This window comes from Mytilus californianus, unplaced genomic scaffold (genome assembly GCF_021869535.1).
Source record: "Mytilus californianus isolate M0D057914Y unplaced genomic scaffold, xbMytCali1.0.p SCAF_8, whole genome shotgun sequence".
NCBI lineage: Eukaryota > Metazoa > Mollusca > Bivalvia > Mytilida > Mytilidae > Mytilus > Mytilus californianus.
In genome coordinates, this window is record NW_026262734.1 from 79827315 (window position 1) to 79849581 (window position 22267).

Below are 22267 nucleotides of genomic sequence, written 5' to 3' on the forward strand. Positions count from 1 at the left end.
CAGAAAAAAGAATGGTTCAGTTCTTCGTCACTTAAATAAGAAATAGAGCAGACTATGATGTCCTTTCGAGTGCATGTCATGGGAGTATACGTGGATTTCATTAGTGAATTTTCATACAGATTAGTGCGTACGTTTCCTGTTTGAATGGTTTAACACTGATATTATGGATATCCTTTATAGCTGGCTGTTCGGTGTGATCCCAGTCTCTGTGTTGAAGGCCGGTCTTTAACCTATAATGGTTTACTTTTACAAATTGTGACTTGGATGGAGAGTTGTCACATTAGCACTCATATCACATTTTCCTCTATCTACTAGTATATCAGCAATTGATTTTTTTAAGCACTAAGTGCGACGGGATTTACATTGAGGTAGGACAGTTATTTTGAAATATTCATGAATGTGCATAGACTCATTCATGTTTATTTTTAAAGTCTATTTTCTATTGAAATATCTATACACCAATGTTCAAGTAATTCAGAAGAGTTTGACATTACTCTGATGATATGCCTGATCCGAAATTTTACAGACTTACAGATCAGCAATAAACTTCCCTTTAGTACACAAATCAATGTTGGTGACGATTTATCCAGAATACATCATTATAGAAATGAAATTGCCCACACGAACAGTTTTATCATTGAAGATAATGATTTCAATAATTACTGGGAAGATATAGCACAGGTAATGTCAGGATTCAATTAGCTGAACGCCTATGTTATAAGGTTTTATTTTACCGTACACAAAATGGCGGCCAGAAAATGATTTTGTTATGCCATATATGTTACTAACCCGAATAATTCAGTCCCTCCCCGTAATCGATCTCTCCTACTTGCGAGGGCCTGAATTCCTTACACGATAAAAACTCTTCACGAATCCTAGATTTTGATTGGTACCCTGTAGAAGAGGTGACCAATCAGCAATCAGCTCAATTTTATCGAGATATGTAAATCAATAGCTAATTCCGAACGATTGATTGAAGATTTTTCATTGTCTATGGATTCAGGCGTTAATGGAGTAATCATAGATCAGCGGAATATAACGACTGAATTATTCGGGTTAATATGTTACCGAACTATAAGTTATACTCGCATAATGAAATGTTTCGATGAAGGAAACACGATCATTTGTAAGTTGATTAATGTTATTTAAGTTTTAAAGTATTTGCCAAGTTTAGAACCCGTTTCTGTTAAAAAGAATAAAATTAGGAGATAACTGTATTGTATTTTAAGCTTGGCCTTCGTAAAACGTAGATTTTACTGTCGCAAATTGAGTTACCTAGCGACGCGTAGCGGAGCTAGGTAAACGAATATTTGCGACAGTAAATCAAGTTTTACGAAGGCTTAAAATACAATACAGTTATCTCCATTCTAATGCAACATATAAAAAAATACCATTTGATAAATATTTTGACGTAAAATGACATAAATGAAAAAGTCCGCGAAACTGTTGCATTGTCTTTAGCAACTAAATAATGTGAAGTCATATGTATACTTACGATGTCAAATATAAACACTGAACGTATTTATAACTTTCGTTCGCTTTAGAATGGTTTCAACGTTGAAAAAAGTAGATTTTGACGCTCTATATGTAACTTACATGTTTATTTTGTGAGAAATTACATACAAAAAAAAATCGGAATTCAAAATGGCGGCTTTTTTGGTTACAGACTGGTAGAACGTGGAATTTACCCCTGCAAAATATTTGTCAACGTCCAATGAAAATTGTCGTTACAAACGAATTGCAATAGACTGATTAATTAGGACCCAATTGCATGAGTAAAGACAATCATATTTAATTTCATGCTTAAGAAAATTATTTCTGGTGGCTAATTAGCAAAAATGTTTAAATCATCTTATAATAAAAAGCCTCAAAGCAGCTGTTAGCTAATATATAAAGCAGAACGATTAAATCAATCCAAGACCTATATTAATGGCGTACCATTACCTATAATTGTTTACTTTTATAAATTGTTACTTGGATGGAGAGTTGTCGCATTGGCACTCATACCACATCTTCCTATATCTTTTTTCTGTAACAATGACATACATTATATAATAATAATTAATGGTCTATCTAGCTTTACCAGCTAACATGGTAATTTCACAAAATATTGTTATGCTGAACATGGGTTGACGCAAAACTTCTCCAATTACATATCAAGAAAAAAAAAGTTTATTTTCTGTTATCTTACGGCATATGTATTACACATTTTTTATTCTACATAATCACTGACGATTTTAGCAGTTATTTTATCAACTCCCTGGAATGTTTTAGAGATTATCAATAAATTAAATACGAAGATTATCTGTTTGGTAAAAATTAATCAAAAACAGACAAAAAAGCATATGAAGAACCTCTTTATGGTTTAACTAGACAGTTTTTATTCCATCTCCATTTATCAAAATCTTTTCATGTGAACAGCTGTTCTGATGATATTTTATTGAAGGTCAAGCTACATTAAAACGGCTGTGTCATATATTTCAGTAAAATTTCGCATACAACTCTATGAACTTCAACTGAAAATCGAAAGAAATAATGCATTTATCTCATTTATCATTTATATTTTATTGATTGAATTCTTACGAAATGGGTGAACATTTGTACAGGAGGCACTTAAAATTGGCGAAAAACCTTCTACAATTTGTCTTAAAATCATCACATTTCGGATTTCTACTCCAGAGATTTTCTTTAAAAAGTTATATGTTCTTGATTCATAAATTTCCGTTTTAATGATGCAGAATAAAGGTAGTGTCACCGGCTTATTTTTTAACGGTATACAGAATTCAAAGTTGTGTTCTTTGTGAAAAAATCCAACAAAACGTCGAAATAATCGTAACGTCACCGCGTTGCAGGTCGTGAAACGTTGATTTTTGACGTGTTTCACTACCAAAAAGGTAACAAATTGATTGTTAGACAAAAAACGAAAACCATATGATTATTTTATATCAATAAATGAGAAATTTAAGTGTCAACATCATATAGTTTTTAAGAAAAATCTATGAAGAGATTCACGGGATTTTGAGACAATTTTATGTGCTTTCTATAAAAATATGCACCCATAATAAAAGATAAACGAATTATTTTTTCGATTTTCAGTTGTAGTTCAACGACGCAAAGTTGTATTCAAAAACTGCGATACAGCCCATATACTGTTCCTTACCTTAACTGTATTAAACACAACAATTGATAAACAAAAAAGTTATAAATGCACAGCTCATGTAATTTGCTGTTAAACAAAAGAGACGAAATCTAACAAACAAGGAATTCGAACTAAACAGAGAAATGCAACTAAACGTCCAAAAACACAAACAGGAAAAATGCTTGGTAGAATGAACACAATTTTAGAGAAACTGCATGTTGATCAAGGAAAGAAAGCCCCAAAAACATAATGTTAATTGTTAATGAAATAACACAAACGGATAATTTCTGACATCGACACATAAAAGTATGCTCAGATAATGCACAAGGAATTAATTTGATGTGACTGAATAACTTTTATAGCACCTTCAAATGTTTCTAATGGACCCTTTATTTCTCTTCAATAAGAATTACAGTTTAGTCTAATTTGATAAGTGAAGGCAAATACATTTTTAGGATACTTTTGTGCTCCATAAAACGAAAAGCAGAGCAAATGTTCAATAATAAAGGGTATGCCTGTGGATGACAAATTAAAACAAACAATGTAAAATGAAGGCCTAAAAATAAAACAAATAAAAACAATGTGCTGAAAGATACAGGATGAAGAATAATAGGCAAACTATTAAAAGCATAGTGAAAAATAGCCTCAACCTCTTCCTTACCTCCAGACCCTAATAGTAGATGTCATTATGAAAGAATAATAATTTGTATTAGAATATTGTGCTTAATATTTAGATATTTATGTTTCTCAAAATGAAATCTACATTCAAATATGTTATATTATATTGAAATGAAGAGTATGGAAAGTTGTATTCATTTCCGTTATTATTGATACTTTCTTAAACAATAGACTTAGTGTGTAAAATACATTTTGTTAAACCATTATACGATATTTTTCCGTATCACTCAATTTCAAACATATTTGTTATGTATTCCTTACAATATTCCGCTATAAAGATGATGTTTTCTAACTAAATAATACAAAATTTGGTGACTATGTTGAACGAATCTATCCCATCGAACTAGAGATAAAGGAAACTACAGATACAGTTAAGTCTGCCTCATATCTTGACTTACATCTAGAAATTGACAATGAGGGTCGGTTGAAAACAAAACTTTACGACAAAAGAGATGATTTCAGCTTCCCAATTGTGAACTTTCCATTTTTATGTAGCAACATTCCAGCAGCGCCTGCATACGGAGTATATATCTCCCAATTGATACGATATTCCCGGGCTTGTGTTTCCTATCATGATTTCCTTGATAGAGGATTGCTGCTCACAAGGAAGCTATTAAACCAAGAGTTCCAAATGGTGAAGTTGAAGTCTATGTTGTGTCATCTGTACTATTATTTGTCTGTTTGTCTTTTTATTTTTGGCCATGGCGTTGTCAGTTTGTATTCGATCTATGAGTTTGACTGTCCCTCTGGTATCTTTCGTCCCTCTTTTACAAAAAATATGATAACTATTTTTAGGCTGTGCAACGACTTGGTGGTAGCTCATTCAGTGGGGAAATTATTGCATTGAAAGAAATGCCGATTTCTGAATCAGAAAAAGCAGAATATCTCCAATTTATTCGTATACAAAATAGACTTACAGATGTAGAAGAAAAGCTAGTAGAGGTAACAGACAAATTGAGCTTAATTGAAGCACAACAGAATGACCCTTTACCAAAACATATTAGGGGTAAGTAGTATTTCAACAAATTGCATATATTTTATTTACGTGTAAAAAACAGATGTGTTTCTGAAATAACTCTCCTCAGATTAACGTGATATCGAAAGGTAAGAAGAAGTAAATAAATATGAAGAACTAATCGGAGATACAACGTTTATAATTTTTCATTCCAGATGCGCGTGAAGTATATATAAGAAATATAAGTGTCACTCGAAATAATAAGTTAGAAGGCCAATGTCAAACACCATGTTGAAATAATTTTTTAGATTGGAAAAGTACACAAAAAGCCAACACACCTTTTAAGCTTGATACAAGACGAGACTTTTACAAGCACTAGATCTATGTTGCCTTCCCTCATCTTTTATTCAGCATTGTTCAGTGTCCTATCAGAATCCCAAAATTACGAAAGACGAAACATGCTCCATGTGTACTACATTATTGATGAGGTTTTGCAAAATATTGGTCAACTTAACATGTGACTGACATTTCGTCCTTGTGGTTATATCAGTTTTGAATTCAGTCAATTTGGATCACAGGCTGCGGAAAAGAAGCGGAAAGTACCAAAGGAAAAATAACATCTCATAAGATCTATCGATAATACAATAGCAACAAAAACGACAAAAAACGACGAAATAACAAAATATTATCAGATAGATAGAAAAAGAAGACAGATTGCTACCGAGTAAGATCTTTAAATTCAAATCGTGTTGCTTAAATGACATAGAAGTTCAAGGATTTGTCGATCATTCCTGCATACAATATTGCTTTCATTTGGGACGATAGATGCAAAATGTTTTATTGTACAATGATTACTGTTTTGTCGAGCATAAGGATAGTGAACCCGTACCGTTTCCGGTGTTAATTAATTACTTTAAAGCTTAATACTGCAGAAGGTACAAAAGGCTTCTTATTTTGTATATACATGTATAGATGCCTTATGTTATGACATTTCCGTTTGTCTTAAGTAATATGTTCATTGTCATTTGCCTCATTTCAATAGTTTTGTGACTCTTTCAAGTTAAGATTTTTGGAATTTTTGTAATGTAAATATTTCTCTTGTTATAAGTAATAGAATAACTATTTTTAGTATGTGTATCCTCATGTCTGTTCGACACGACAGTTTAACTTGACCTCGACCTCATTTCATATATCAGTGAACAAGTTTTCGTGATTTTAGTCCATATCTCAGATTCTACAATCAATAGGTCTACTAAATTTTGTGTATGGAATGTTTATGTCCATGTCATACTTGCAGGTGTCATATTCCCTTGACTTCATTTTCATTGTACAGTGATAAACGATAGGTTTTGTGTTTTGGTTTGTTTTTTTCTAATATTTAATGTAATAAGTAAACTGTATTTGGTGTAAGGAATTATTGTAAAATGATATGTCAGTCTGGTATGTTACTTCTGACCTTGACCTCATTTTCATTGTTCATTGGTCAATGATAAAATTTCATGGTTCATTATTCAATAACAAATTTTCATGGTTCATTGGTCAATAACAAGTTTTCCTGGTTAAGTTTGTTTCTTAGATACTATAAGCAATTAGTCAACTATAGTTGATGCATGGAATAATTGTAAGCTAAAAGAGTCTATCAAGTTTCTTCTGACCTTTTCCTCATTGTTAATGTTCAATGGTCTTTATAAATTTTTTTTATGGTTTGGTCTGTTTCTTGTATTCTATAATCAAAAGGTTAACTTTATTCGGTGTAAGGAATAGTTGTTGGGTGTACATGTTTTCTTGTCTTGGTGATCTGGTATTGACCTTATTTTCTTGAATCAGGGTACGTTAATGTGATACTTGTAGTGAAACTTTCTATTTATAAAATTGAGAATGGAAATGGGGAATGTGTCAAAGAGACAACAACCCGACCATAGAGCAGACAACAGCTGAAGGCCACCAATGGGTCTTCAATGCAGCGAGAAACTCCCGCACCCGGAGGCGTCCTTCAGCTGACCCCTAAACAAATATGTATACTAGTTCAGTGATAATGGACGTCATACTAAACTCCAAATTATACACAAGAAACTAAAATTAAAAATGATACAAGACTAACAAAGGCCAGAGGCTCCTGACTTGGGACAGGCGCAACCATGCGGCGGGGTTAAACCTGTTTTTTGAGATCTCAACCCTCCCCCTATACCTCTAGCCAATGTAGAAAAAACAAACGCACAACAGTACGCACAGTAAAACTCAGTTTAAGAGAAGTCCGAGTCCGATATCAGAATAGGAAACAAAAGAAAATAAACAAAATGACAATAATACATAAATAACAACAGACTACTAGCAGTTACTGACATGCCAGCTCCAGACCTCAATTAAACTGATTGAAAGATTATTTCTTCATCATATGAATATCAGGCACAATCCCTCCTGTTAGGGGTTTAGTATTATACCATCATAAAATATATGAGAAGAACATAACCTGTGTCATGCCAACAACTGGTTTTAGAATAAATATGTTTAATTCCAATGCAAAGACCCTCTAAGTGAATCAATATTAAAGCCAAAATATGCAATCTTTAATGACCTGACAACTGTATCGTAACTATATCCCTTCTTAATAAGTCTTTTTAAAGGTTTTGTTAGCTTTTGAGGTGAATACTGACATTTTTGTGCTTTGTAAAGAATATTACCATAAAAGATTGGATGTGAAATACCCGAACATATAAGATGTCTGCATGTTGAGTTATATTTACGAATGATGTCCTTATACCGATGATAAAATTTAGTAAATGTTTTGACTAGTTTATGATATCGAAAACCCTGGTGTAATAATTTTTCAGTAATACATAAATTTCTCTCGCTAAAATCTAATACGTTGTTACATACACGAGCGAATCGTACAAGTTGAGATATATAAACACCATGAGATGGTGACAAGGGATCGTCACCATCTAAAAATGGATAATTAACGATAGGAAATGAAAAATCATCTCTTTTATCATAAATTTTTGTATTAAGCTTCCCGTTAATGATATAGATATCAAGATCGAGAAAAAGACAGTGGTCATTGTTAGTATTAGCTTTATTTAAAGTAAGTTCAACAGGATAAATTTATTTAGTATACATACTGAAGTCGTCATTATTGAGAGCCAATATATCATCCAAATATCTAAAAGTATTGTTTAATTTTTGTATCAGATGTTGTTTTGATGGGTCTTTGCTGATTTTAGTCATTAATTGTAACTCATAACAATACAAAATCAGGTCCGCAATAAGTGGTGCACAGTTAGTCCCCATTGGAATTTGAATTTATGACTATCAACATAAAATCAATGGTCAGTACAGAAGGCGAGTATTTAATCGTGTGCACTCTTTTTGAATATTATGATTCATATTATAATTCAATAAACTTCATGGGGGGAGGGGGGGGGGGGTATAGAAAGATATCTATATGATAAATTCAAAGCTGTTCAAAACGTTTATTTATGAAAGCATAATTCATTACAGATTTGTTTGAGAAGGAAATAGAAAATTGGAAGAAGGATGACGAAAAATTCTTTGAAACGACAGCTTCCAGGAAAATATTAGATGTTGTTAAAAAAAACACTTTCACAATTATATCAGGTAACTCTGGAATGGGCAAAACAGCTATTGCACATCATGTTGCATTACATTTGCAAGAGCATGAAGGTTACCAGATCTTGCCGATCTCGGATCCAAATGATATTGACAAGTATTATTCAAAAGAGAATATTCAAATTTTAGTCATTGATGATCTTTGCGGAATATATTCTGTAGACCAATATTTGATAAATCTCTGGGACAGAGTTTCCAATAAGATAAGAATATTTATAAAGGACAATGAGCACTTTCGAATCTTGGTTACATGTAGATTGCAGATTACCAAAAATCCACAGTTTGAAAGATTATCAACAAAATTGATATTGAAAGAATGCAGTTTACTATCGAAAGATTTTGCTAGCACTTATGTTGAATCACAAAAAATTGCCACGTTCCATATGAACCAAGAGCATATTGATAAACTAAGCAGGGGTATCATAAATGGTCTAGACATGTTTCCATTTCTTTGTGGTATGTTTGGTAAGTCTGAAAACAAAGACTTTAGAATGTTCGAATGTCCAATTCAATATTTCAAAGAACAGTTTGATCAGATGCAGTATCAAAATGAGGGATGTTTCTTGGGACTAGCGTTGTTAGTTATATATAATGACAGAATCAACACAAATGTTTTTCAAGATGAAAATACTGACACCGAATTCAACAAGATATTTGAAGAAGTCTTTGAATGTTTAGGCCTATCAAATCGTCCTTCCAAATTACATGTCCTTGCCAGTTTAAACACCCTGATTGACACTTATACAATACGTTCTTTTTATGACTCAACAATTATAACGAGCAAGCATGGCAAAATTTTTGAGTTACTTGCCCTATATTTTGGGAAGAAAATGACGAATGTTGTTATGAAATATGCGTCTCCAGGGTTTATTGCAAGTAGGATACAGTTTGAATCAATACATGAAGAACACGATGATTTTACCATTATGATACCCCTGAGCTCGGATCACTTGTACTTCAGTCGTATGATAATGGAGATAAACAGAAAGAATTTTCACTACGTATTTGGGAACAAACAATCTCATTTTAAATCATATCAAGAGAAATTCATAATTTTTTTCTCTAGAAAGGAAGACATCATGAAAATAATGCTACAAAACAAATGGCCTCTTTATCTCTCATCATTATATGGATGTTGTATTCTTATACAGTTTTTGCTGGAACGAAAAGCATCAGATTTACATCCAAATACAGGAGTTACAACTACAAACACGACTAATTTTTGCGATGAAAGCAGTTTTGAAATATCAACGGAAGACATGTTCATTGACTTTGACTACCGTGTATGGAATGATTGTCGGATCAAACAAAACAATGCCCCCTTAGTAGCAGCTTGTGAAGAAGGTTATTTTGAGATAGTTCAAACTCTTGTCAAATATGGATATGATATTGATTTTGTCAATGCGAATCTCAAATCTCCCTTAATGACTGCATGTTACTACGAGCATACAGATATCGTTAAATATTTACTTGACTGTAACTGTAAAGTTGATTTAGAGGATAATGGAGGGCAGACTGCCCTACATGTTGCTTGTAGCGAGGGAAACATAGAAATTGTTTCATTATTATTGGAAAGAGGGTGTAAGATTAACAAATTAGACTTACTTAAACAAACTCCTTTAATACTTGCTTGCAAATATGCTAATCTTGATGTTGTAAAAATTCTTCTGAAATATGATTGTGAAATTAATGCATGTGATAAGTTTAGTGTAATTCGTCTGAATGAAGCTGTTAAAACTGGTCATAAAGATATAATGAAAGTAACGATCACAGCAAAATGTGACGTAAATATCACTGATAACAATGGCAGAACAGCACTGCATGAAGCCTGCTTTAAAGAAGTTGTAGATGACGAGGATGAACCTTGGTCTGATGAAGATGAAAAAGATGACATACTGTCGAATAATAATGTAGTCAAACATTACATAGATACAACAAAGGATGAATGTTCAGATTGCAATGAACTGATTCGGAAAGGAATTGTTGAACTTTTGTTACAAAATAATGTAAACATAGCTATTGCTGATTGGGAAGGTTTTACTGCACTACACAGGGCAGCTGAAAGTGGTTATCCAACTATAGTTGATATTTTGTTGAACGAAATGATTGAAACGAATCAAAAGTCATCATTAAGTGCAGAGAGTCCAATTTGTCTGCATGAACAAATCACCAATTCCACCAATTTTTGTCTCAGGTAGTAGGAGTGTTGTGCATGTGTTTCTACAACATAACTACAACATAAATATTAAAGATGCTAACGGTCGAAATGCATTGCATTATGCTAGTGAACATAGTATTTTAGAGGTTGTTGAATTCTTGCATGCCCATGATTGCAATATAAATGCTGTAGATGTGTTTGGAAAAAGTGTTCTACATGCGGCATGTAGAGGAGGGAATGTGCATATTATAGAATATTTCCTAAAGAGAGGATGTGACATTGACCATGTTGACAATGAAGGCGAAACACCTTATTTTGGAGCTTTTAGACAAAGAGATATAGAGGTTATAGATATACTAACGAAGTATAACTGTGATGTTAATGTAAAGAATAAAAGAGGCCAGAATGCTCTTGAAAGCAGGCCACGGTGGAGAGTTTTAATTTTGTAAAGATGATAAAGTAAATAAATCTCACAGGTCACCAATGCGTATTCTCTGTGGCAATGAGTTTTATTCATTTATTGATAAGAATTGTGACACAGTATCAGAGGCACTACTGGACGTATTATCTTTGGAATTTGTAAATAGAAATTTAGCTCTATGGTTGAAATTCTTTACATAAGGCTACAAAGTAAAAAAGAAAAATATATTTTATTGCAATGGTTTTAGAAACAATATTTGTTTTTCAATAAAAAAAAAAAATTTAGGAAGATTTAGCATACAAATAAACATTTATATGAGAAATAAAGAAGTCTGATCGTTCCGTTACATGTCTGCTTTCCTATCAATGCATTATGACTCAATAATTGGGAGATTGAAAGATTTAAAAAAAATGAAATTCGCTTAAGAGCTAGCAAAGACATTGGGACAAAAAATTGACACGATTAATCAGGAAAGAAAACGATAAAGCAAATGGAGCCTCACTTCAAACATTGTTAGCATTTAAAGTAATATGGTATCATATATGGGCTGCGCCTGAGAAAAATCGACCTTATGAAAGGGCACGTATACATGGACATTTATAAGACTTTAATTGATTTTTGAACATTGAATACGAAATAAAAGATGATGTTTTGTCTGTTGTGTATAGTTCTTATTTTCATACAGTTACAGACTTTTCGTAGAGATTTTTTCAAACAGAAAAAGGTTAACAGATGTATTGAAAAAAAAATGTATAAAATCGATTTCTATTAGATGCTACTCTATTATCATAACAGATTGTAGCTGTCTCTCATTGTCAGCATTCAATTAATATATCAAAAAAAAGATACAAGCTGTATATTTATGCACATTTGTTAACTGTACAAAAAAAGAGGAAGATACTAAAGGGACTTATATGTCGAGAAGGACGTCGATTACAGAACGGACGAGTATTAAATGAAAACTCCATATACAGGCGATGCTGTAGTATTGCTTCATAAAAATGAAACGATCACAATTTGATTGAAAACAAATCTATTTCGTCGTAATGATTTGTACTCACACGACCCTCGTTGTCAATGTATAGCTGTAAATCAAAATATGAGGCAGTTTCAATTGTATCTGTCATTTTGTTTTCTATTTCAAGTACATAGGTGTGTTAAATATTGTTAACAAACTCATTTAGCAACAGCCTCATTCAGTGAGAAAACGTTATCTATATAGCGGAACGTGAAGTCTAAGGTTGATGCTTTTTTCTTTTCATTCTACCCAACATTGCCAAATTTGAGTATTCAAAATTTTTTATCAATGTTATTCTTAATTTTCAATTTCCACAACAAAAATGAAATATCTTTGGCGTTAATATAAACCGTCTGATATGGGTAAAAGATAAATAATTGAATCTCATTCAACAACGAATTGATTGCACCTCTCAAGCATTTGTTTTTACCTCTATTTAAAAAGGGTATTTTTTGCTTTGATTATCGGGGTTTCTCCAGCTGATTATATATATACTTTAATGTTTGTCTTCTTTTCTATCTGTCTGTCAAGTGATAGCTTGTCTATCCTTTATCTATTATGCTATATTAAGGGGGGAAAACATCTGGAAAATACTCAAATTTTCTCAATTTAAATACAACTTGAAGATTATAAAATCGCATTTGGAACAGCTATATTTTCTTTTATTGCTTTATAGTTCAAAAAGAAGTGAAATGGCTCGTGTTGTATAACAATTTCATTTCTTAACCACACACCAATAATGTAAAGAGAGACTAAAGAAGGTTTTGTGAAAAGCAATATAAATATTGGTTAAACATTTCCTTATTTTTTTATGTGTTGTCCAAATTGTTTGAAGATTTTGTAATTGAGTTTGTTTATCTATATGAAACAGCATGTGGTTTCTCCGATTTTTTCATGCTGCTAGTGAGATGTCACTTTCAGTGAAGCTCCGGGAATAATTGTTGGTTTGGTCCCACTACTAACGATGATTATCATTCTTGTCATTGTTTGTTCAATTGTCAATGCATGCAGTTGAAGTCATCAAAACAGTAATTCGACAACTTAAAGCGTTAGCACACTTGACTGTATGGCTACCGTGTTACTTGTCTCTGTTGTCCATTTCCTAGTTTGTAAATTGGCTGCTAAGACTTTACCAAAATATTTGTCTGATTATTTTAAACATGTTTTCTACTTATTATTTTGGGAAACGATGGTTTTGTAAGTCCTTTGTGTCTATTTACTTTAAACAAAATAATAAGTTCAATTATATTTCTAATGCACGTATGAGAAAGATGTCATGATGCTGGCATCACAAATGGCACTTCAGTACTAAAATGAAATAAAATAATTTGGAATTCATTCAATATTTGGCTAATTATCTAATTCATAGTCAATATAATGGCTTTTAATTTTTAAGTTTCTATGTCAGTTTATCAGATCAAATATCATCTATTGCTAATAAAGCTTATTGACCTCTGAAAGAAAACAGATAACAATTGCAAGATGTGACGGATTAAAATAAGTAGAAGAATATCAAAAAAACAAAATACACTAGAACCATGACATTTATGGCTATAATCTCAATTATCGAAGAAGTGTTGATATAGCTCTGCAATTAACACAACCTGACTATATCATGTATATGTTGACTCGGGGATGTTTATAAGCTTTGTTTTCATTGAGTTGCATTTAAAATAGAAGTATATCTCATATCACATTATATCTATAGCAAACAATCGATGAATGAGAAAAATCAATATTATGAAATATAACAGTATAATGCTGTAGATAGACGCTTCTTTTTTCAAATATTTTTTCTGTTGATTTATAATGCACGACTTAAATATGTCCACATTCTGTAAAACAATGGTATGCCCATTGAAACAAAATACACATAATACAAATTACGAGAATATGTTCAAATCTCATTATCCCCCAAAACTTGAAATAAAATGATACCACAGATATACTTAATTCTGTCTTATAACGACTTCCATCTAGAAATTGTCAGTGAGGGTATATCGGGGACAATAAATGAAGACAAAAGAACTGATTTCAGCTTTACATTGCGATAGAGCAACTTTCTGGAAGCGCCTGCTTATGGAGAATATATATTTTAGTTGATATAATATGCCACAGTTTACGTTACCTATCATGATATCCTTGAGTATTGTTTTTAGTAAGTATATGAAACTATTGAATAAGGGTTCATAGTGGTAAAGATAAAATAGTCCCATCAAAAGTTTAATGAACGGTTGACCGCAATATGATGTCTATTACGAAAATTAACCCTAATTTAATTAATGTCGTAACGATAATCCCGTTCTCTATAAATTCATTGTAAGATCACCAAAGGGGGCATACCAGCAAATGAGCACCTGCAATGAATTCGCTTACCCTTCCGGGTCACCTGATACCACATACGGTTTTTTCTACGACTCTTGATTGTCCCTTTGTTATCCGGTTCATTTAACATAATCCAGAAAAATCGAAGCATGCCATTTAAGGGTGTACTTCGGTGAAATAAAAAAAAATCTAAAATTCAAAATTGATATTATAAATCAGAAGAGCATAAGTAAAGGAACAGAATAAGCTAAACATAGTGATAGGTTATTGATCTCTTTTTCGGGATATTTAACTTTTGATAAATAGCGAGAAAAGGCTGACTTTTACTTTATATTTGCATTGGAATTATTTCTGTCTCAAATCGAAAGAAAAGAAATCTAGAATCTGCTGAAATTTTGTTAGACGACCTTTTACAATGTTTTATGAGCTTTTGAAGTCTTATATTAAAAGACAAATGGGTGAAATGGGGCAAAATACTGTACCCTGTATCGTACGAAAAAACCAAGGAGTCAGAACATCTGACAAAAATTCCTCAATTTCACCTAAGTATACCCTTAAGTGTTACTTCAAATATGTTCATTTGATCATCTTTAACTCAACGAAAGCAAAATCTTTTATTATTCAGATATGTCAAAACTGAGTGTTATACAACTGATAAACCTTTTAAATGTAAGACATGTATCTTTGCATTATTTAACTTCAAAATGTGGTAATATCACCTGAAAAGCCGAAGTAAAAACATTAGTTTTATAAAAAAAAACTTTATTCATAATTTTGACAGATAGTGTGAACAGATATTACTGTACCATCTTTATCATGATTTTCTGTGACAAACGTAAATACCCCATGATATCTGTCATGATGTTTTTAATCTTTTGATTATCCTATATAGCAGTGCACAACTTTATTCATATTTATGATATATTTAGGACTATTATGATAGTTTTTGCATATGAGTAACGAGCGAAGTGAAATAGCCACAACTTCATACCAAGGCTGTAAACATATATCAAGGGTTTCTATTGCAAATAAACCGTTACCGTGCCTCTCACGCAAGTTAACTCTGGTATTTTCGGTGTCGACTGTTTATGAATAATATCTGACACACAAAGACATGACAGGGGGTCTGTTTATTAATGTTGCAAATGTGCTATATGAACAGGCAAATTTCATTGACCGTATATCCATATGTGATATACAGTCACGAACCGTACATCGCCTTTTTTATGACATTGACATTGCGTTTCCGTAGTGTTTTATTTATGACGTCAATATACAATCCATTGTCGCGGAATGTTTAGGTCGTCCGCTTCAAATTCAAAAAGGATTGTTTTTAACCCAAACATTTCATTTTGAACAGATATCAGAGTTGTGGTCTATAAAGAATAACCCTACATTGTCTCGAAATAACAATTCCATTTGTACTCGGCTCAAAACAAATCATACATGTTATTTATCTCATGTGAAAACAACTTGATGAAATTTTATTAATATGATAAAAAGTATATAATAAATTTCTCGGCCTAATATGGGGGTCTTGAGATGATAGCCAGGCCGATATGGAAAAGGCCACGTGATAATTTTTATTTAATGCACAGCGCCATTTTGCTCGCGCATTGTTTTTTCATGCTCTATTTGAATTACGATGGTGTGAAAATACATTAATGAATCCTTCTGATATGGTTGCAAGACAATTTTCGAGTTTTTGCTCTTTCTCCTAATTAATGTTGCGTACTCGGTGAAAATCTCCAAATTCCAAATTCAAAGTCAACAGTTTGACCTTAATCGTGTATGATATCACGATATTATACAAGTGGCTTTCTTTATTAAAAACAACTAGCGAAAAAATGTAGTGTTAAGGAAACTATAATATTTACAAATTAACAAAATCATTGTTTGAAATCAATATAGGTTTACACATGTTTGAATCGATCCAACACGCCCGCTGATATTCATCATTAAACTTTACGTAAGTATCGAAACTATCAGACATACACATAATGCATTTGTAAAGAGCAATGAAACAGGTTATGTTAGTTTATAATTTTTTTTAGTTAAACGGGAAATTGATTCAGCTTGATAATACCAGAATAGTCGTCTGGTCTATGATTTTACAGATTTTGTCTAATCACAGTTTGTGATATTTTGATTGAATGTTGATTCATTTTGTTTTGCATAACGGGTGATTCACATATAGCAGGAGCCGTAAACCAAATCGACACACCCGGTCTTGCCCCTTTTAGAATTGATCAGTTATTTCAGTTTTTTTAATTTTTACTTTGCTGTATTTCTTTATAAGGCATTTAACAAATTTTCAAACATTGCCTATTTCAAATGGACTTTTGGTCGAAAACTAATTTAAGGTACAAATTATGTTGAAGTTAAAATGTCAAGACCCTTTCAAAGGATAACATACATCAACAGGCATTATAAGATACATGATATCGATTCACCCCAGCAAAGGGCATTAGGTATACAGAGTTTCATTGTCTAAGAATGTCATTTTTTACCTATGACGATCTTTTGAATATACACATGGAGTTTTCGATAAGCATTATATTATAGGCAACACATTGCATCTACGTACATATTGTAAAATGTATTTTGCTGGCATAATTCAAATTTTTAAGTGTTTCTTTGGTAATTTTCTGTACCATTTCATTAATTTGAAATATAGATTTTTGCAGATTGTTCTACGTGAAAATCATCACCCTAATATTTACACGACAACAAGAACATTGTCTTTGTATATCTAATTTTGTGACAATGAATTCGGACAAGCTTGCAGTTGTTGTTTAAATGGACAAGATAGTAACTCTGTTTTACTTTGTCGGTATAATGTAGATTTACGGTGAATCTGATGGACACAGAGGACATTTATCATGAATTATGTGCTACAAACTTGACTAAGAATTCAATGCAGACATTTTTGTCATACTGTAAAAGTTTATATTTTTAAATAGTTGCATTTTAAATACATTCAGTCAAATCTGTAGATAATCATATTTTTTCCCCAAAAAGACGATTTGTTGTGCAAATAATATTTTTTTTGACTATAAAATTTGAAGACAACGAGTAAAAACAAATATTTCACTGAATTTTGACACGTAAACCTTGGATTCTTTATTATTCACTGAGTACATAATTTCTTGGATTTTTAAAATACAAATGAACTATTAAATTCAAACAAATAAGTATAAATTTCATGAAGGCCTAAACCCTGTCGATACACCCGGTCTTGTACCTTTGGAAGTATGTGCCTTTCCCCCAATGATTGTATGATACCTTGATTGATATCTCTGAACAAATTTACGAGGGGTTCATGACATCGGTAATAATCTGTTGCCTTGGTCCAAAATTTGTCAAAACCCACGAAATCAAATATCTACGAAACATTTTTTTATGCACAAAATTTTGTACAAATAAATCAACAAAATAAATAGTTTCAATTTTCAGAAATTGAATTTTGTTAATACAATGGCTTATACCTCAAAATAACACAGTATAATAAAATCATTCAGTTAGGATGAAAACATGATATCAGAAAAGATGCATAGTTTAAGAGTTGAAAGAGAAATGTTTATGATATGAAACCCCTTATTCTAGCAAGCGGCTAAATCTCCACATTTTCATACTTCCTCTGGTTCTTCTTTGTTTTTTTCGGACCTGAAAATATATTTTTATTCAAATATTACGTCCGACTAATATAGAATATTTATAAAGTTAACAATGGCTTACATCTAATGTATACATATTTATGAAGTGGAAAACATTATTTTATCTTTGATATTGTATCTTTTTTTTTCTGTCTGCTGTTCATTCATCAAGTTAACGTGAGGATGCCTGCCTGGGAAAATGAAGTTAAAGTCGGTATAGATATTACATAAAAATGATAAAAATGTATGAGATCTTCGTGGATATCTTTTGTTATGTCTTCAGTCATCGTAGGATTTCAAAGTCAGATAAAATATCTAGTATCACCTTCATGAACATGAGGGAGGAAATATGCAATTGTTAATTTGGAAAAAACAAACCATCTTTATAAAGGAAATTGACATTTATAGAAAAAATGAAACTGTCTTAAAAGGCTGTTTTGGAATGGTTTAGAAGTGTGTCAATTTCCACCAGATATTTTGTTTTATTTTTTATGCTTAAATTAGCAGCTGCTTTGAGAACGCAAGATACGCCCGTCTTTTGCATATTCAAATTGTTGCCAGAATTAAACTGAATACATAGGAGACATATGAACACAAGTTTATAAAGGGCTCTGTTAATAAACTTTGCATATAACTATACAAACGACAAACAAAAAAAATTCAAAAACCATAATCTCAATACTGCATTCACCAATCACAAATACGCTGCCAATTTTGTAGTATTTGATCATATAAGAGCTAATTCATAATATGCACAGCTGTTTTAAATCTAAAGGATCAAGTTCCATAACCCAGAATGACAAATGAAAAAAGTAAAGGTATACTTCGTCGACCATTTCCAACAAGTGTGTAAAATTTCCAGGTTATCAAGCAAAGCATAATGATTTTATGGTACTATGTGTGAAAGTTTACTTAAATTAGACAGTTAAAATAACGGGACGACAAACCAGAGAATTTTCACAATAAAAAAAAAAGCTTCCTTTAATCAATCTCACCAACAGTGTAAACGGATTAGGAGATATATCTAGGGATACTTGAAACTGGAATGATGAAAGGGAACATTAGTGAAATATTCTAAAAAACTAGAGGCTCAAAAAAACTTGTGTCGCTCACATAAGTCAATGAGCATTCTCAACAATGGACTTTTTCCGACTTATAACAAAAAATTTTAATTTGTTGATCTTGTTTTACTGATTTTTTTTTTCTGTTCACGGTTTTCTCTATATTCTTTAGTTTTTGCCCATAACACAAAAAAAACGATAAAAAAATATCAATTAAGACAATCACTCCTATACAGAGTAAACCAACAATCTCGGCAAAATAAATCTGATTTGTAGATCATTTCTTGCTGATCATTTTGCTGTTTAAAGTGTCTATCTATCTTTTTATGGTTTTCAATATAGAAGCCAAAAACGTACAATATTTGTAAAAATCGTCATAAAAGAGGAAGTACTCCTACATGTCCTACAAGGAATCGACTAATGCTACCGACTTATTTGTCGAGCAAGTCTTGCTGACCATTTTTTGTTTCTGTGTATCTATTAAAGTTTTCAGCTATTAGGCAAAAACGCAAAAAATGGTAAAAATCATTATCAAAGGGCAATAACTCCAAAGGTTCATCAGACGATTCCAAGAATCGAAACTAATTTGAAGGTCTTGTCTGGCTGATCACGTTTGCTTTTTTAGGTTTCTATCTATCTACAACAGTTTTCAGATAATAGGCAAAAACGCAAAAAACATGATAAAATCGTCTTTTACGGGCAGTATTTTCAATAAGGAGTCGTCTGACGATTTTCACGATTGAGAATTATTTGTAAAGCTTGTCTTTTTTTTTTTTTTTGGTATAAAAAGTTTCTCTCTATTACAGTTTTTCAAATATGAGGCAAACATGAAAACAATAATTTTAAGGTCAATGACTCCTATAAGTAGCCGTCTGACAGTTTGAAGTAACAGACAATATGTAGATCTCATCATTCTAAACATGTTTGCCCCGACATATTTTCTCCATTCTAGCGGTTTTCAAGTTAAAAGACCAAACTTTCATTTTACTCCTTTGTTATATTGTAAGTCATGTAAGATTTTTGTCTTGTTCTATAAATGGGCTAATTAGTTATCCTTTTATTAATTTTAAATTATTTTCAAAATGTTACATTTGAATAACCATAAGATATATTTGTACATTTATTATACATCATATAATTTATCATTGAACATAGAATGTTACAAAACTGTTAGAGAGATAATTGAGCACTTTAAAAACATCTTTAATCCCGCCTCATTCTAAATGTAACTGTCAAAAGTGGGGAGCCTGTTATTCAGTGTCTGTCGTTTGCTGCTGTCTATCATATTTGTTTTTCGTTTATTGATTTGTTGATAATTTTTTTCGCAGTTTGTTATATCGAGTCCTTTTATATCTGACTATACGATAGGGTTTGTATTCATCATTTAAAGCCGTGCAGTTACCTATAGTTACTTAAATTTGACTCATTTGAATCATTTGAGTTGTTGTCTCCTTGACAATCATACCATATATCCTTATTAGATATGTAAACATGCATAACGTTTGATTTATATCGCTAATGAGGTCGTTTCTAATATAAAAAAGTAAGATAGACTTGTAATTTTTCACTCACCCCACTTCAACTGACCCATATCTATGTATCCATCCACACCAGTTGTTATTTCAGAGTGATCATTTGTATCAATTACCTTACTGTTAAAAAGACATGTTTACATCGTTTCATAGTTGAAAGAAAAAATATAGACGAATGGTCTCTCTACTCTTACGGAAATTACAAATAAATTCCCGTTAAACTGTTCAGGACTCTAAACTACATGAACTAGCTGTCCAACGAAAATGAAATGCATTATGTTACATTAGAGTCAATCGTAATTTACAAATGTTCAAATCTTAGAAAACTTGTTGCTCGTCTGTTAAGATACGGGCACACCGTGCTGTTCAACCTGTTAGTGATTGTGACCGTTAAACTTAAGTAATGTCGATTTCTGTCTTTCTTTTTGATAACTCTTTTGGAACAGGTTTTGTGTCAGGAGCACACCACTTTTAATGCCATTCGCAAAGTGTAAACATTCATGAGCGTAATGTGTTAATTGAGATATGTAAACGCCATAATATTGGTGCAGACGTTAAGGTACATTTGAGAAAGGGGAAGGGAAGTTCACAATGGGAAACTTCATATCATCACGTTTGTTACAGATTTTAGTTTGAAGTTGTCAATTGGTGTCAATATCTTTAACAAAAATATTAAAATATAAAGCCCATCTTCTCGTTTAGGAAGTATATTTAAATCCAGGTTCACTAAGATACATAAGATGCAAACAATCACTAAAATGTTGGTTAATGAATGACAGAACATCATTTATATATTTGCAAGGAAAATTGAAGAACTTTGTAAGACGTCATATTTGTTTGACTCGTAAAAGGTTCTGTAAGTATAAGTCATGCAAAATAAAGAGTTGTGTGGTGCAAAAGCAATTTTCATTTATGATATCATGATGTTGCTATTTATCAGACGTTAAGGTGGCTCACCCCAATAAGGACCCCGGTAGAATTTTTTCATTTTCACTTATTTTGTAGATTTTTTTATGCTGAATCCAAAAATGCAAAGAAAAAAGGGGGTCACCAGGCTCGTTTTCCCCTCAAATGGAAGCGAAATGTGCGATTTTGACCCTATTTCCAAACTTTTACACCCTTTCAACAATAACGACTACATCAAATTCAAAGACTTTTAGAACCATGTCAGTATGATTATTATGTGAAAAAACAATTAAATTTGAAATGTAAACGTTCCTCTTGGTTGTTTTAGACTTAAAAATCATTTTATTTTCAGATTTATGTCTAAATTTGGCATTTTTTAATTTCAGTTTAAGGCTAAAAATATTGGTTAAATCGATTTTTCGTAAAATTTCCCCGGTAGATTTTTTTTAAAAACGGATATGTCAAAGCTATGAACTTTTCGAACATTTTAAGGTAAAATAAAATGGGAGTCACCAGGCTTTTAAAAAAGTTACGAGCTTTTGTTTAACCCCTCTACCCCATGAGGTCTGATTTCAATGCACTCCATTAATTACTTTATTGTGATTTTTTTATTGATGTCTTTAAATAAATAATGTTTTTAATTATATCAATGGACGAAAGCTGAATATAAATGTGATGAATATTTTACTGTTTGTTATAAAAAAGCGAAATTTTGATTATTTTGGTAAAATACGGTAATTTTTCTGGCGCGAGTTGCTTCCTTCTAATCTGGCGCCATAATCGGACAACAG

General features: G+C 31.8%; 1 protein-coding gene across 1 annotated transcript; it reads left to right on the forward strand.

Annotated features, from left to right (window-relative positions):
• Positions 1 to 483: 483 nt before the first annotated feature.
• LOC127711823 (uncharacterized) lies at positions 484 to 11326 on the forward strand. Its single transcript, XM_052217975.1, has 3 exons — positions 484 to 681; positions 4613 to 4823; positions 8271 to 11326. The coding sequence occupies exons 1-3, from the start codon at positions 499 to 501 to the stop codon at positions 10595 to 10597; spliced, it is 2721 nt and encodes a 906-aa protein (XP_052073935.1). The 5' UTR covers positions 484 to 498; the 3' UTR covers positions 10598 to 11326.
• The last annotated feature ends 10941 nt before the right edge of the window (positions 11327 to 22267 follow it).